We start from the raw sequence: 18,708 nt of genomic DNA, 5'->3' as shown, positions 1-18,708 counted from the left end.
ATGGTCAGCCAGGCCTGACTGACCATAGTCATGTTTGCAGATGTATGACTTATGTTCCTCCAGGCGGATAGTGACTGATCTGCCTGTCTGTCCAAAGTATGCCAGTTTACAGGAACAGGGTACTTTATAGACTCCAGGCACTGAGAGAGGAGGGAGCTGATCTTTTATAGAGCGGATAAGGGTAGCAAGTTTGCAGTGGGGCTTAAATGTTGTGTGTAGGTTGTACTTTTTTAAAATCTTGGCTATTTTTTCAGATGTTCCACGGATGTAGGGTATAGTGATGGCATTTCTAAACTCTTTCTGAAGAGAAAACCGAGGAAAGGGGAGGACCTGATTATTTTTTTAATACTGTGATCGTAGCCATTGGAGAGGAAAGTGTTGTGTATGTGATCAAGCTCAGTTGTAAGGGCGGTTCCACTGAAACAAAGATTGTGGGCTCTCTTGGTAAGAGTTTTAATAATGCCATATTGTTGAGCAGGGTGGGGTGGTGGGAGAGTTTGTGAATGTATCTGCCTGTGTGCGTGGGTTTTCTATATACAGTGAAGGAAAGTGTACCATTGGGAAGATGTGTAAGTAAGGTGTCTAGGAAGAGTAAACAATTGTTCTTTTCCTTTTCCATTGTAAAGTGGATTCTTGGATATAGGCTGTTCAGGTGACTGAGGAAAGAGTCTAATGTGTCTGGGCCATGAGGCCAAATAGAGAACACATCATCTACATATCTTAGCCAGATAGAAGGTTTGAGAGGGGCTGAGTCTATAGCTCATTTTCAAATTCTTCCATATAAAAATTGGCAAGAGGGGGGAACCCATGGCAGTTCCCTCTATCTGCTTGTAGATTTTGTTCTTCCGAGAAAAATAACCAGACTTGATGGCAAAGGAAAAGAGATCTAAGATGTCAGAAGGAAAAAGTTTTTTAAGAGTGTTAAGGTATCAATTAAGGGAATATTGGTAAACAATGAGGAGATGTCAAAGCTTACCAATATGTCTGTGTTATTTAAGGTTCAATTTTCTATGAGGGTTTTAAAATGGGTAGAGTTTTTTATGTAGGATGTGGAAAGTCCAGTGGGGGGGGGGGGGTCAGAGAGCTGGCCAGCTGTTTTGACAGCTTGTAGCAAGGTGCGTTAGTGGCATCTACTATAGGTCTTAGTGGGGAATTGGGTTTATGGATTTTTGGTAAACCGTATATTCAGGGGGGACGGGAACGGAAAGGTTTGAGTTTTTTCGTGATTTCCGGGGACCCTTTTTAAGTAAGTTTTTTAATTTTTTAACGTGTTTTTGTGGGGTCGTGTTCTAGCGGGGTGTAGGTAGAGCAGTCTCGGAGGATAATCCCCATTTTCCGATTGTATTCCGTGGTATTAAGAATGACTCTGCTCTGGTGATGATGATACTATTTTCTTTTCGTAATTTCATGAGAGCAGTGTATTGGGCAGACGATAGTCCGCCCAATGCATGACCCCAGAACACAACCCCACAAAAACACGAGTTAAAAAATTAAAAAATTTACTTAAAAAAGTGTCTTCCTGGCCCCCAGAAATTACGAAAAAACTCAAACCTTTCCGTTCCCGTCCCCCCCGAATATACGGTTTACCAAAAATCCATAAATCCAATTCCCCACTAAGACATATAGTAGATGCCACTAATGCACCTTGCTACAAGCTGTCAAAACAGCTGGTCAGCTCTCTGATCCCCCCCTCTCACTGGACTTTCCACATCCTATATAAAAAACTCTACCCATTTTAAAACCCTCATAGAATATCTGCCTGGAGGAACATAAGTCATACATCTGCAAACATGACTATGGTCAATCAGGCCTGATTGACCATAGTCATGTTTGCACCCTGATTGAGATCCTGTTGGTTGTATCTCAAGGGAAAAAACCACCATGCTCCACCACAGCAAATTCAAAAAAGAGAGACTATTCTTAGAATCAGCAGCAGCTCTCAGGAATCAACCAAATCTCAACAAATATGGTTGCATTAAGCTTCCTAAGATTTGGGAAACGCTTATCACCAGAGGTCCCACACTTACATTCCAGGCCACCTACAACCGCCCTTAGAGGGCGCTCCACCTAGATAGGACTTTAGTGTCACCCATGTGGTTGGGCTTAGTATTGTGTGTTATTTGTTTTTATGTTACATTAGTTTTTTTAATCCCTGAAGATGTCTCATTTACTGAGACGAAATATATAGGAAGTATTAAATTTTGTTTTAATCCTTTTTGAGTGCTGTATATTATTATTATTAATCTATTAAGCCCCCAATATGATGTCGTCACAGCACTTAAGCCTCTACACACAGACTTTCCAAGAGTATATCATCCACGTGGTGATATTGCAGGAACGAGAGAGCCTAAGGCTTATATGGGAACTGAGGTAAATGAAATTGAGGTGTATAGCACATTACAGAACCTTAATATGAATAAAGCTGTGGTATTGGATGGTATACCAGCTTGAGTTTTATGTAAAGTGGTGAGGGAATTGTCAGTGCCCTTGACCATATCTCAGCTCTAGACTAGTCCCGAGGGTGTGGAAAGAGGTGAAAATAGTTCCATTGCATAAAGCAGGCTCCAAGACTGATGTAGCAAATTGATGTTGGAGTATTGGAGAAGTTGGTCAAAAGCAAAATACAGGAAAGGATAGATGGAAATGGGATACTGTATGGGGCAGCATGGTTTTGTAAAGAGTAGGTCATGCCTCAGTAACTTGCTCATGTTTTATAATACAGTGACAGCTGAGTTGGATAAGGAAAATGGGTTTACAGTGATACTGCTGATCTTTGCAAAGGCACAGGACACCACATGGAATTCTAATCAGTAAACTGCAGCACATTAACATTTCATGCTTCAAGGTACTCTAGAACCATTGGTTTAAAGCCTGATCTCCATGTTATTCTTCACTGGGGAAGACGTTCTAATCAAATTAGTATTTCATTTGCTGCCAAACACAAGCCTGTCTTCCTTCTTACAAAAGAAATCTTAGTTCATCTACTCTTACTTCTGAATAATACTCATATTTCAGACAAGAACAAATTTATCTTCATGGACCAACATTGACTTCTAGTGTCTGGAAGTAAGCAGGATAAAATAATTGCTGAAATATTTAATAAGATTAAATACAAAATCTTAAATACAATTCAATACAATACAAAATAATAACACCCACATAAGAAAAATATTTGTTTAATACATATAGAATTTTTTGCTCCATTTCATAGCCATTGGCAATGCTTTCATGTGAAAAGAGATAAACAAATTAGAATAACACCAAAAATCTAAATATGTGTGACAATATATGTTAATTGCATGAGGATAACTCCATCTATAACTATAGAATTCTAAGAAATAATTTAAAAATATTAATTCATTAGACACAGGAATGACGAATGTGGCTAAGAATAACTTCCCAAAATTGGAAAAGTTGAAGATAGTTATTCTTTTTAAGATTTGGTCTATGGATATGTGCCTCACAACTACAACTTTTATTATATAGTCTTTCAAGTAAGAAATAACTTTTATGTAGAACTTCAGTTATATTAGTATTAGTTCTAGTCCTCCATAGAGCCCAAAGACTCATTGTGGAAGTAGAATTCCAATGAATTTTATTGCCATCAGATAATATATGACTGGCCAATCCTATCTTATTACACTTATGAAGTAGAATATCTTGTTCTTCTAGATGAACCTGAGCTTAATGACCTGTCTTCCCATATGAACAAAGGCCACATGAGCACAGAATTCTATAAACTTCAGGAAAAACAAGTGGAGGATATTTATATTTCAGAAAGTCTAAGAAGGAATTTAATTTTCAAAGTGAACAGAAAGAAACTTGAAGGTCAGTTCAGAACACCTCATATTTAAATTTACTCTTGAAATAGAAGATAACAGGTGCCTTCCATTTCTGGACATTCTCATCACAGAGAATGAGGAAGAACAATTGGAGAATCATTATCTCCAATGGATACAACACCAAAATCTCCTCATTATCTCCAATGGATACAACACCAAAATCATCAGCAAAATAATTAATAATTATGGCCTTCATCAGTGGTGGCTCATGGCTTGAAATCGTGGGGCTGCTGCAAATTTCAAAATATACATACACACCGTGAGTACAGTGTATACGTGTTTGGACAAAATATCAAAATTATTGTAAAAATTTAAAAAAAAATTAAACATGAAAAAATATTGTTTATTATCGATAAAATTATGCAGTTTAATATAATTCAAAATTACTTAAAAATAAAATTCATTCCTTTAATTATAATTAAAGGAATGGATTTACAATTTTTGGACATTTCAATTAAATCCTTTAATTGTAATGTCCAAATATTTAAAGAGACGGAGTAACCACTATAAGCACTACGAACATTCTACTACTTGTGCAAACTGCATATAAACAACAGTGGAACTGCATGATGGACAGTGCCACATTACGCTAATAGCTTGCATCTCACCATGACGTGCATATGCTTGCGCACATAGCAATATGACACTGTGGTAAACAGTGCTGCTAGTGTCCCTCACCCTCCTAAATGCTACAAGATGGATTTTTATTATTTTTTATACAAAATAAGAGAATTGTATAGGATTGTTGATGATAAAATTAAATATTACAAGCAAATATAAATAAATTAATAAATATATTTATATATCGAGAAAAATTGGAGGTGCTACAGTTCTGCAGTGCTTATGCATGAGCCACCCCTGGCTTTTATCCAAATCATTCTCTAGAAGAGGTTTCTAGAATTTCTGTTCCATATGTAAATGGAGTGTGTGGGAAAGACTTCTTTGCTAAATTGACCTTCAATAGAGAAAGCCTTCAATACTTTCTTTTAATACAGAAAGCCAAAAATAATGGACTCCCTAAAAGAAAAATATGGACTCCCTAAAAGAAAAAAATACTCCCTAAAAAGAATAGAACATACAGAATTGAAATTTAATAAGTAATTTCATATTGTAAGGACATTTCATATTGTAAAAGCAATTTTGTTGCATCTTAGAGTGAGTGAGGTGTGAGAATTGAGAACTTTATTAAATGAGCAGTTGAAGTTCTGCCAGTTCTTTAACAGTTATCTACCCATTCAATGCTATTAATGCTATTTGGATTATTCACTTAAAAGTAATCAAAATGCTAACAGAGCAATGTGATTTGATTTATTGTCATGTAAGGTGATTGATATTTCAGATTATAACATAGTTAGATGTTGATTTTCATTATTAAAATTTATGTTGCAGGTGAAATTTTTAAAGGATTGTGGTCCTAACGAAATCTGTGAAAGTGATCTAGAAATCACAGCAGATACCAGTTTAGTAAGGTAGGACATCAAATTTTAACAGTTAGAATATTTATAAATTTTTTAAATTAAAATTGCACATAATATTACTTATAATTTTTTTTTAAAATTCATTACTAATATTTTAAAAATTCTTGATAAAAAAACAGTTTCCACCTCATGCCAACTTAAATGTGTAGGTATTATAAGTTTCACTATAGTAACCACTTCTTTTTGCAGTCATGCACATTATCCCATGTGTTCCGTAGTGTATACTCAATGTACTCCTTGCCAAAAATAAATGGATTATGATACAAAAGTACAGAGAGGGTGTATTGGAAATGTTTCATGAGTGAGTAAGTGCAGGAAATGCTAAAAGTGGGAGAATGAAGTGAAAGATGTTAATGATGCAACCCCTGAAAGTGTTGTAGAAAATGCAGTGAGCAGTAGTGGACAAAATATGAATGAGAGTATGAAAGAGGTAGTTGAAGATAATGTGAATGATGAAATGGCAGTCAGGAGAGAAGTAGCAAATCTCTGTGGAGTTCTTCACAGGACTCAGCATGAGCTTGAGCAACTTGGAAAACATTTGGTGCATGTCACAGTAGGAAGGAGAATGAAAGCATGATAAAATGAAAGTAAGCTGAGAGTATTATATGATGATTCTGTGATAAGAAGTGTGCCTGATTTCGTGACAAAAGTGGGTTTCCCAGGTGCAGACATCAAGAATGTCAGTGAAGCAGTTAGTGTGTAGAGAGAAGTAAAAGAGTTGATTGTTTTGGCATGCACAAATGCTTTAAATGGTTTGAAAAATGCAATGATATATGAAAGAATTTCTGTAAGAAGTGAAAAAAAGAGTCAGAGAGTAAAGATTGTGATTCTGCTGCTATGATATGATAGGAATGAATTAAGAAGGCCCATTGAGGAATGCTGGAGGAATATTGTGCAGTTTATAGATGTATAGAATTTGATGGATAAAAGGACTACCTGTTGGATAAGGCTGTCAGTAATATACAAATATACCTGACAGATTACATTTGGATGCTATTGGAGTTAGTTTGGAGAAAGTGTTGTTCATTGAGAGGTTGGAAGTGCAAAATCAGGAAAAGTGGAGGTGTTTTTTTTGGGGTGGGGGGGATGCACAGTCAAGCCTTTGCCTAGCCACACCTGGGATAAATGAATGTGAGAGCAAAAATTATAATGCAATGCCAAGTATATGAATCTTGTTTCAAATCTGAATGCTGAACTCATTTAGGTTTGAAACCCATCCGGGTTTTGACGTGATTGACATGATTCTCATTATCATCATCTGAGAGACATATTACTGTATCCAAGACTGATATCCATTGCAGTAAAGAACTCTAAGCAAGTTAAAGAATTCATTTCTTTACTCCCACAAGCAGTTTTCTTCTGTTGGCCATGGCTTTTATCACTCACTTGCCCAACTGTATAAACATTTCATAATCCACTTCCTCAACATTTCTTAAGTTTTGGCAACATCCAAATAAATATTTGGTATAATTTCTCACCTCAGTGTCAAAGGCTAATGTGAGTCAAGTTTCTCACTTTAAATATGCTATCCCTATCTCTCTCTCTCTCTCTCTCTCTGTGTGCATGCATACCTGATTGGGGCATATCTCGTGTGATCATAGCAAGCTTTTTTGCTTGGTTACAAAGTAAATTATACTAGACAAGAAATTATATTCTTGTTTAATCCTTTACATAGGTGTAAGCAAACAAAGTTTCTGCATGAAGTATTTTTGTGACTAGACTATTTGTATTGTTAGTGATACTCCATTTTTTTTCTATGTTTTCTATCTTCTCAGAAAATGCTATATCCTTTTCATTATATTCTCTTCACTATGCTGTCATCCTGTCAATCATGTCAAACAGTTCATGTTACCTGCAACTGATCAGACCAGTGATTGGTGCAGCAGCTGATTCCTTTAAGCTATAAACTCCTCTACTTCATTACTAATACTCATCAGTTTGACAATGATCTTCCATTTCTTTCCACAGTTTCTTTCCCTGTTATTCCACAGTATATCTGATGTAATTCTCCTGTTGAGGCCACTCCAGTATCCACATCTTTTATTCCACTGTCATTCATTTTATATGTACTTTTTTCATTTCTCTCTTTCTAGTTTATGATCCCTTGAACACTTTGAGATTATTTTATACTCCATAGTGATCATTATTGTTTTATTTTATTTATCCAGTATTATCATTATCTCCTAGTACCATTAATGGCATTTATTATTATACTATATATTAGATGTTATCAACATTTATATTATATTATAGATGATATACACTATCTCATCAAAAGTATCTGGACCCCTACTCGAAACTGTAATCAGACTTTCTTGTGAGACATTTTCCAGTAGTGGACATTAATACTGATTGGGTTCATCCTATGCTTCTATGACAGCTCTAACTCTGCCAGGGAGACTTTCTACCAGGTGTCAGAATGTCTCTGGAGGAATGTAGCCCATTCTTCCTGAAGAGCTGTAGCCAGAGTAGTTCGTGTTGTGGGTCGTTGAGGATCTGGAGTGAAGTCGGCGTTCTAATTTATCCCAAAGGTGTTCTGTGGGGATTTAAGTTAGGGCTCTGGGCTGGCCAGTCCATTTCTGGAACGTTATTGTCCACAAGCCATTTCCTCACAGACCTTACTTTATGGCAGATAGCATTGTCATGCTGATACAGACAATAGTCATCACCGAATTTATTTTCCACCATAGACAGTACACAACAGGTCAAAATGCTCTTGTACCCTTCCACATTAGATTTCTGTGTAGTAGTGTTACAAGAGGGTCAATTCCATTCCATGAAAAACACCCCAACATTACAGTGTTGGGGTGTTGCCTCTTCCACATTTCACTGTTGGCACTACAAACGCTTGCAGGAATCGTTCTCCAGGCATTCGGCACATTCAGACCCTCCCATCAGACTGCAACATGGTAAAGTGTGATTTATCACTCCAAATCGCACGTTTCCAGTTGTACACTGTCCAGTAGCATCACTCTTTACATTACTGCAGGCATTCACAGGAGAAATGTTTGGTTTATGGGCAGCTTCTTGACCATGGAACCCCATTCCTCTTAACTCTTGACACAGCCATGGTGCTGGCTGGACATTTAGTAGCACTGCAGTGATTGTTTCACTCGATGTCTGGTAATTTCCATGAACCACCTTCAACGTTCAACAGTTCCTGTCTGTCATTAAACACAGCCTACCCAACCTTGGTTTTGTTGTGGTTGTGCCTTCACATTTCCACTTCACAGTCACGTCACCAAGCGTTGACTTGGACAACTTGAGGAGGGTTGAAATGTTTCTGACAGATTTCTTATTGATGTGGCAACCAATAACTAATCCATGTTCAAAGTCACTTAGCTCCCTTGGCCTACCCATTCTGCTTGTACTTCTTACCACTGAACAACACACAGCTCCGTGCCTCCTTTTATACCAGTAAGTGAGGTCATGGTGACATCTAGACATCAGTTTCCGAATTACAGAGAGATGTCCGGATACTTTTGATCAGATAGTGTATTTATCCAAAATTTATATATTATTGATAAGATGGCCATTAAATATTTTTAGTTTTTGTTACTCTCTCTCTCTCTCTCTCTCTGTACATATATATATATATATATATATATGTATATATATACATGTATATATATAGGGTAACAAAAACTAATGGTGTTGAACTTAAAATTTTCTATACATAAACTTACTTTTATAGAGATGAAGATAATAAGCCAGTATTATATCTTGGAGAAAAACAAGTTGTTCTAGCAATAAATGTTACAAATAGTAAAGAACCTGCTTATGATGCTATGCTTTATATTAATCATCCTGGTAGCCTTAGCTATGTGGGAAGAACCGTTGTAGTAAGTAAGATAATTGGATTGTCTTTAATATGATCAAAATTATAATAAATTGTTAGCTCAGTATGTTTTGTTGTTCTTATGTTTTGAAATTAGATGAAATTAAATTAATACACTTTCATGATTTTCATTAATGTATAATTTAAGTATTTCATTTCTACAAATTAGGTTTATTTAACAATAGTTATATATTATTTTAGTTTATTAATTATAGCTTTGGATATAATTAATAAACTCAACTGATATATAACTGATATGAATTACTTTAATTTAAAAAATTGGTTCATTTCTTAAAATATAGTAAAGTATAATAATGAAGAATTATAGAATTTAGGAAACTTATTCTTAATGAAATTTGTTGTTTTTCAATATATGTAGATAGGGGATACAGTGGAATGTTCTCCATTTAATAAAACAGTAGTGTCCTGTAAGTTGGGTAATCCATTTAAGAAAGGTGAAGTAAGTTCATTTTAATATATTTACTTTTTTTTCCCCTCCCAATATTAATATTAGTTTACATTTCGTCTTATCCTCTCTTTTTTGTGTTAGGTTCAACAGTCAGTCATGCCCATGCAACTTAACAATAGAAACCTAATTAATGCTATGACAGAACCGTTAATCCTATTTGCATAATCTTAGTTTGACTGCATGTGTTTTCTTGCTGGTTGTGTCTGTCAGCCAAGAAGAAGAAAATCCAATTTACCAAGAGAGAAAAATCCTATGGCTTCTGTATGAGACCAGCTAACTCACCTGAATTCAGCTAAAAAGATCTTATAAAGACTGCAAGTGTCCTGGGTGGGATTTGTAACTAAATCTTTTGACCAAAGAATATACCATTGTTATTCCATAAACTATGAAAGCTATATTTTTAGAATTATAAGAAATTTATGTAATATGGTATACTCGAATCTAGTGCTTTCATAGCACATTTGGAAGAACAATGGCACACGGCAATCTCCAGATGTAAAAAATCTAAGTAAATATGAGATCGGTTAACTCGCTTTCAACAGAAAAAGCCCATATAAAGATTCCACTCATCATGACAAGAAACAAAGTTAGTTTCTTGTCATGATGAGAGGAATCCTTATATGGGCTTTTTCAGTTGAAGGTGAGTTAACCAATCCCATATGGAAGTACTAGATTTTCTAGAAAATTGGGTTTTCATCCTGTATATTATTGGCTAGTGTGCGCACACAAGTTGAAGACAAAAATTCTGTTAGCAGGTGGTAAATGGTGGGGGGTAATGTCATTGTTCTAGACAGCATTAGACACGTAGCTAGTGGATGTGTGGAGTAGAATGCCCTCCAACAATGAGTCATTGGATTTTTTTGAAAGTATCACATGATGATAATAATAATTACACATGCATTTTTAGATGGCAAATGATTTTCATTCCCTAGTGCGAGATCATTATTCTCCCCTCCCTCCCACACTGCATGTTGGAAACTTGAAGTGGTTTGAAAAAGTTTTATGTTTAATCTCTAGATCAAGGTTACCAGATTACCTGACTCGTATTCCACCTATAGTACTAAATGTACAATAGGTTTACAACCTTCCATGGATGGTATTCACATTAAAAAAATATCCTATGCACCATGCCAAACTAGAATTACACATAAGCACAGTGAGAATGGCCACTTTATTAGAAATACCTCCACATTTAGGAAAATAGACTGTTCCTGAAAACATTGTCTTGTCATGTTTTTCCAGTTTGCTGTATAAATTGGTGAACCGTTACATGCCTGTCTTCCCAATTTATACAGCAAACTGCAACCACATGACAAGACAATGTTTTGTCATGTGGTTGCAGTTTGCTGTATAAATTGGGAAGACAGACATGTGACGGTTCATTCTGTTTTTTGGATTTGATGCATTAGAGGTAAAAGGTGTGATACAGCATGGTATGATTGTTAGTGCTAGACATGCTGATGCCACTCTTCTAGGCATTTCATGCACAGTAGTGTTCAGGGTGTGCAAGGGATAGCATAATAACCAGACAACTTGAAGCCAATGACAGTCCTGTAAATGGAAGCAGGTTATTGATGCACATGGATTGTGAAGATTGACAGGAGGGTCACAACCAGTTAGATTACAGCTCATTACAACAGTGGTAGTCATAACATCATCTAGGAGTGCACAGTTTGTCACAAGCTGTCACAGATGAAGGTACAGGAGCAGGTGACCATCCCACATCCTAATGCTGTCAGCTAAGAACAAGTGGCTTCAGTGGACACATGATTATCACCAACACTAGATAGCTGATGACCGAAAAAATGTTGCCTGATCTGATGAGTTCCATTTTGTACTCTATCATGCTGATGACAGAATCAGAATACGGTGGTAATAATATGAGGAGGCCATAGATCCCACACTGCTAAATAGCAACAGCTCGAGTTAGTGATGGGTGTAGTGGTGTAAGAATTGTTTTCTTGGCACACATTAGGTCCCCCAATACCAGTTGAATGCCACTTGAATGCTATGATCAGCATTCAGGCGAATACTTCCAATGAATACTTCCAGCAAAACAATGCACTATGCAAACGAAGCACATAGTATGTGCTAAAGTGGATCACAGAACATGACAGCAAGTTTCCTTTACTTCAGTGGCCAGTGCAGTCACCATTCTCAGCTCATTTGAGCATCTCTGTTATAAGGTGGATGAAAGAGCAGCTTGCAGTAGCACCGTGTCACCATCCAATCTACAACAATTGGGCAATACCAGTGTGAGAGTGTGGACAAACATCCTAGAGACATATTTTATCAGTGAAATCAATGCCTGCCATCAAGAATGCATACCATTCTTAATGCAAAAGGAGTCCTAGTCGTTATAAAATGCTGTTTCTAATAAAGTGACCACTCAGTGCATTTCATATGCATTGCATTAAATAATTCACTATTTTTATATTGAATAACAAAACAGCATCAATATGTGAATGTATTCCAAAGGCTAAATAAGGTAGGTGTAAAATGGATGAATGAGGGACTTAAGCATGAAATCTGGAAGAAGAAGATACTTTAGAAGCAGTACAAAATGGATAATGGTAATCAGTTTCATCAAGAATATAAAGAACAAGCCAGGGGAGTGACTCAGTAAGGAAAACAAAAGTACAGTATGAGCAGCAATTGGCAAATCAGTTAAAGAAAAACCTTATGAGTTTTTTTAGATATGTGGCAAGTAAAAGGAAGAATGATCATGGAAGATGATGTTAATGGATGAAAATGGTAGAATGGTAACTGCTGCCAAAGACATTGTTGAGGTATTCAGTGATCAGGTTATAAGGGTATTTCATCTTAATCAGGATAGAATCATGAGGAACTTAGTGTTGAGGACATAGGAGAGGATGGCTTAATTGTGAGTGAGCAGGAGGTATTTCAGGAAATAAATAACCTTGGTGCCATTAAAGCAATAGGATTTGATGACATCACCATGCATCTTAAGGGAATGTTCCAGGGAATTAGCATTGGCATGCTTGTTTAATAAGAGTCTTACAACATCACAGACTCCAAGAGAGTGGAAAGAAGATAAAATTGTTCCACTGCATAAAGGTGATAAGGCTGTGAATTAAAATTATAGGCCAATCTGTATATCTGGGGTTGTGGTGAAGGTACTAGAGATTGGTGAGAAGTAGGATACAGAATTGGGTTGAAAACAGCAGTGTTCTTTGTGGTTATCACCATAGGTTTGTTAAGGAGAGATCATGTTTTTTGTAAGTTACTTATGTACTGTAACAAGATGACAAATACCTTAGAAAGGGGAGATGCATATACAGTGGTGTACTTGGATTTTGCAAAAGCTTTTGATAGGCTCCCACATGACAAATTATTAAATAAATTGAAGCAGATGGGATTGGATAACAGACTTTTGAGTTGGATCAGTGATGACTGGCTGTCTGATAGGTATCAGAAAGTTGTATATGGGGGTGCAGTATCCTGTAAGAGGAAGATCACTAATGGTGTACCACAGTGGTCAGTTTTTGGACCATTGTTGCTCAGTTTGTATATTAATGATATTGGGATGAGTTTAACTAGTGATATGCAGCTGTTCGCAGATGATGCAAAATTCAGGAGAGCAATGTAGAGTCAAGCAGATGCTATGGCCTTGCAGGATGACTTGAATAGATTGCATGAATGGGCAGGTAAGTGGAACTATCATTTTAATGTTGACAAGTGTAAGGTTTTGAAATTTGGTAAGTGACGATGGGATGCAAAGTATATAGTTGGTGGGGAAACTTTAAAGGAGATAGAGGAAATGAAAGAGCTGGGAGTGGTGGTGGACAAGGATCTGAAATTCAGGGACCACATTGCACAAGTTGTGATGACAATGATGCAGAGGACCCTGATGTGCAGAAATAAAGAGGTTATGATGTCATTATATAAGGCCTTGAACAATAGGCCATCACTGGAAACTGCATAAAGAGGGTGTGAGCAGAGTGAGAAGAAGGTTCTTTGCATGGAGAGTGGTTGGTGAGTGGAATGCATTGTTTGAGTGTGTCGTGAATGTAGATACATTGAGTCATTTTAAGTCACGGTTGGATGAGCATTGTGTACAATAGTGTGTACCTCCCACGATGAGTGTCTGATTCCATGGAGGTCGGATGTTAATAGTAATATCATCAAAAGTTGGAAATAACTAGATAGTTAATTATAACAGTGTGCATTACCTTATAACTCTTTCTATTCTTTATCATTGTCATACTTTTGTTATTTATGAATTCACTTTACTATGATTTTTGTCAGAATGCAGCTTTATTATTGTTGAAATGGTTGAATGCAGTATTATTATTATTATTATTTTTTGTTCCTAAAATCTTTAGCTTCAAAATCTGTTTTTTTCCAAAGATTAGGAAATTTACTTTTCTGCCTTCACATGTTTGTTATTTAACTTGTAATTTTTTAAGCTATATATATATATATATATATATATATATATGTTTACTAAAGTAATAGTACTTAATGCACATGCCCACTGAAGGTATACATCAGGAATTTGATGATGGTGAAAGTAATGGTAAATGTTGGATAAAAATTAATATCTAGAAAAAAAAATATCAAAAATCATAGAATATGATGTTCTTTATTAACAGGATCTATTAATGTACTTCTTTATAGCTTATATTGTTTTAATTATAGATAGCAGTACTGATTCGTCTTGATACCAAAGAAGTGAAGGATGATGAGAGCATCTTAAAATTCAGCTTGAAAGTTAATACGTAAGTATATCAAACTATAATTTGAAATTGAAAACGGTTCTTAGAATATTTTTTATTTTTATAATCCGCATCAGTTAAAATGTCATTAAGGTAAAATCAAACTGAACAATAATAATGATGGCTGATTATTAAAAACTAAGCAATTAAATCAGTTTTGGTATGAAATGCACTGTGTATCAGTCTTGATAGTTATAAGCATTTACACACAAACGTCAGAAATACAGACCATATGGAGATGCAGATATCGAAGGTAATTTTATTCATATATCTAAGAATGACTAAACCATATAAACCAGTTTTGAAAGTGAGTGCCAGAAATGTGGGTTGTGCCAAAAGTGAAAGAGCAAAAAGGTGGACATTATAGTTGGTCTTTGGTAGAGCGGATATAAGTGGATTGGCATCCCTTATCTGCTCCACCAAAGACCAACCACTTCCCCTAGACCTACCTGGTGTATACCAGGTCCCTTGCAGTTGTAAACTGTCGTACTTTGGCCAAACAGGCAGGACAGCGAATATCAGAATTTCTGAACACAAGGACTACATCCGGTTTTACAAATATAGCCATTCTGGTCTTGCAGACCATGCTCTGGATACTCGCCACAGAATACGGTGGAAGAAAGCAAAAATAATACACCAGAGCAAATATAAATTCGAAAGATTATTTATGGAATCAGCCTCGGCCCTAAGAAACTCTCCAAACCTCAACAAATTTGGTTGTATGCGACTGCCCCAAATTTGGGAGGCATACATCAGCAGACCTTCAGCCCAACGGCCAAGAACGCCTACTTAGCCCGCCAGAGGGCACCATCAGGACTTCTAGGAGAAAGATAGCTTCATATCTTCATTTCCAGTTACTGTATTGTTAGGGCCTGTTGTGCTCCTGCCTTTTGTAAGTTCCTTTAGAAAATGGCAATGAGACATTGCCGAAATATCGGAAATATCTATTAAAGTATTATTTAATTTATATTCGGATCTACGTTGTTTCAATTCCCTAAGTGATTTAGAAATATTTGGTATGGTGACTATAATAAAATGCTATAGATGGAGTTTTCCTGGAGCGAAAATTAAAAATATAACGCAAGTAATTCAACAACAGAAAAGAAAAATAAATGAAGTTGTAGTAGGTACGAACGATTTAACTGGCGATAAGTTCAGTATGAGAGAGGACATGAAAGGGTTGTTGGAAGGGGCTAGAGTGAGAAAGTGAAATTCGTTAGTATTTTATCTCGCATGATAAAAATTAATTAAAAAGAAGGGCTATGATGGCAAACGATTCGATGCATAAGCTATGTAGAAGGAATGGATGTGAGTTTTTGGATGTGTGGAGTGAGTTTGAGGGAAGATTGAATTTGTATAAGAGGGATGGCCTACACCTGAATGCATTTGGCATCAGGAGTCTAGAAAAACTAATAAACTGGTATGAGATGTAACACAGTGAGTCAGGGAAACTAAATTATAAAGGGAGGAATGGTGTGAATGTTCTTGGGTTTGTGTTCATCCAGTTCGGACCCATCATGTGTGTGCAAAGATGTCTACATGCGTAAGGCATTAGAGAAGAATAGAGATCTGCAAGTTGTCCAACTGTATCAGGCACACTGCAAACAAGAGCATACAAAAGAACATTCAGGTAGATTATTATGTCTGTACACGAATGCTAGGAGTATCAGAAACAAAGGGATAGAGTTTGTTGTCCTTGTCAATATGTTGTGACCTCAGATTGTAGGTATTAGTGACACCTGGCTATCAGAATCAGACCTCCTATCTGGTATCGAGTGTCATGGGTACAGTATTTTTAGGAAGGATAGAAGAGGAGGCGGTGTGCTGCTAATGATATCGGACGACTTAAATCCAGTTAGAGTTGAGACCTATGATTGTAGTAATACTACTAACAATATTTCATGTGGCAGTGAGTTTGAAGCCATATGGTGTGAGGTGGAATCTAACAAGACAAATTACATAGTGGGGTGTTATTATAGACCTGGTGGATCAGTTGCTAGTGATGGAGAAATGCATCACCAAATAGAAAAGATGAGTGCGAAAAGAGTAATCATAATGGGAGACTTTAATTATCCAAATATTGATTGGGTAGCAGTAGAATCTCATGAGAAGAATGAAAATGCATTTATTGAGCTGTTATGGGACAACTTCCTCAAGCAGCATGTGACAGAAGGAACTTGAGGTCAAAGAGTATTAGATTTGATTATAGTGTCAGAGGGCCTTTTAGTTAAAGATGTAACTATTCTGCCTCTGGTTGGTGCCTCTGCTTACTCACTTGGGAAGTGACTAAGTTTATGAATGTTCCATTCAGAAAAGGTTGCATGCTGAACTACAAAGCAGGAAATTATGATCAACTGAGGAGTATACTGAGGTCAGTGGAATGGGATCGGTTGTTGGATGGAAAGAATATCGACAGTGCATGGGAAGCATTTAAACAATACTTAAATGATGTGATATCAGAATGTGTCCTGAGAGTTTGAGGAATAAATAGAGTAGGTGTCAAATGGATGTGTAATCTTATTAAGCAAGAGATTCGTAAGAAAGGGACAATGTCGAAGGAATACCACATTGCATAAGAACGACGTCCGTTCTGAACGTTATAAGCAGCAGGCTAGAATAGTCACAACTGTTGTACGGAAAGCAAAGTGTCTGAGTATGAAAAGAAACTGGCTGCATGCTAAAGACAACCCACAAGAATTTTATCGATATGCTGCAAGTAAAAGAAAGAATGAATATGAAAGAATAACTCTTCTAAATCCAGATGATGTGAGGGTTACAGATGCAGAAGAGGTTGTTCAGTTAATGAGTGCCCATTTCATTAAAAGCTATCAACCAGGTGAACACAACATTGAGCTCACTGTTACCTCTTCACTAGATGAAGAAACGCAGGTGTGTGAAGCCAAAGTATTAGAGCTGTTGCACAAATTGAATAAGAATTCAGCAATAGGGACTGATGGAATATCAGCACGTGTGCTAAAAGAGTGTTCAGCTGAACTGGCCGTTCCTTTGACCAGGTTGTTTAATATGAGTCTCAGAATAGGGAAAATTCTGCAGGAATGTATGGTAATTCCATTGCACAGGGGTTGTGCAAAGACCAATGTATCCAACTATCAACCAATTAGTATCTCAGGAGTGGTGGTGAAGATTTTGGAAAAATTGGTTAGGGCCCACATTTAGAAATGGATTAACAGTGAATCTCTATTTTGCAATGAACAGCATGGTTTACTATGGGAAGGTCATGTTTTAGCAACTTGCTCACATTCTATAACAATGTTACCATTGAACTAGAGAAGGGGAATGGATACACCATGATACTTATGGATTTTGCTAAGGCTTTTGACAGAATGCAGCATGGAAGACTGTTGCATAAATTGGAGAAAATGGGTTTGGGTTATACAATATTAGCATGCATAAGAGGATGGTTGACCGACAGATATCAAAAAGTGGTATACGGGGGATCTGAGTCTGCAAGGTTTAAAGTAACAAGTGGTGTACCACAAGGATCAGTGCTTGGTCCACTGTTATTCAATCTGTACATTAATGAATTGGGAAGGATTTGACAAGCGACATACAGTTATTTGCTGATGATGCAAAGATAGGTAGGGTAATCAGGAATGCTGCTGATATGCAGTCTTTGCAGAATGATTTGAATAGGCTGGAATTGTGGGCATGGGAAAATGGGTGTCAGTTCAATGTCAGTAAATGTAAAGTCATTCATTTCGGCATGATTAGATATCCAATGTCATATTATATTGGTGGGATTAGGCCAGAAGAAACTGATGAGGCTAGGGATCTTGGAGTGTTAATAGATAGGAAGTTGAAGTTCAGGGGCCATGTGGCAAAGATTGCAAATACAGCTCAAAAGATAATTGAGATCTTCCATGCTGAAACGAATGTTCACATGTAAAGATAAGGATGTTATTTTGCCTCTTTACAAGGCCTTGATAATACCTCACTTGGACTATTGTGCACGCAGGTCTGGTCTCTTGGTTTCTGTTGTGATTCTGATATATATTGGAGATAGAGTGTTAAAAATAATATCAGGATTGTGGAATACTGATTATGAAGGCGGATTGAGAATTTGTAGACTGCAGACACCAGCAAACAGGAGAAAGAGGGGTGATATGATCGAGACTTACAAACTTCTGAAAGGGTCATACAGGATTTCAATTGATGGAATTTTTCAATTTATGGAAGGTGGGGAAAGTACGAGAGGGCACCCTTGGAAACTGAGAATGAAGGCCGCCAAGAAGGATGTGAGAGCTAGATTTTTCTCTCAGAGGGTGGTGCATTGTTGGGATGGATTGTCTTTGGATGTTGTGAGCGCAAGCAGTGTGAATGA

General features: G+C 36.7%; 1 protein-coding gene across 1 annotated transcript in view; it reads left to right on the top strand.

The window, feature by feature from the left end:
- The window catches only part of LOC150094544 (integrin alpha-PS1-like), a 397,822-nt gene that overhangs the window by 263,828 nt on the left and 115,286 nt on the right, over positions 1–18,708 (top strand). The window contains exons 14-17 of the mRNA XM_090412091.1: positions 5,232–5,311; positions 9,015–9,162; positions 9,538–9,618; positions 14,290–14,369. Of these exons, the coding sequence (XP_090268217.1) occupies positions 5,232–5,311; positions 9,015–9,162; positions 9,538–9,618; positions 14,290–14,369 (389 nt within the window). The remainder of the gene's footprint in view (positions 1–5,231; positions 5,312–9,014; positions 9,163–9,537; positions 9,619–14,289; positions 14,370–18,708) is intronic.

The sequence above is a fragment of the Typopeltis vanoorti genome, chromosome 22 (genome assembly GCF_054136105.1).
Source record: "Typopeltis vanoorti isolate ZY-2024b chromosome 22, IOZ_Tvanoo_1.0, whole genome shotgun sequence".
Lineage (NCBI taxonomy): Eukaryota > Metazoa > Arthropoda > Arachnida > Uropygi > Thelyphonidae > Typopeltis > Typopeltis vanoorti.
This window is presented reverse-complemented; position numbering and strand designations above follow the sequence as displayed.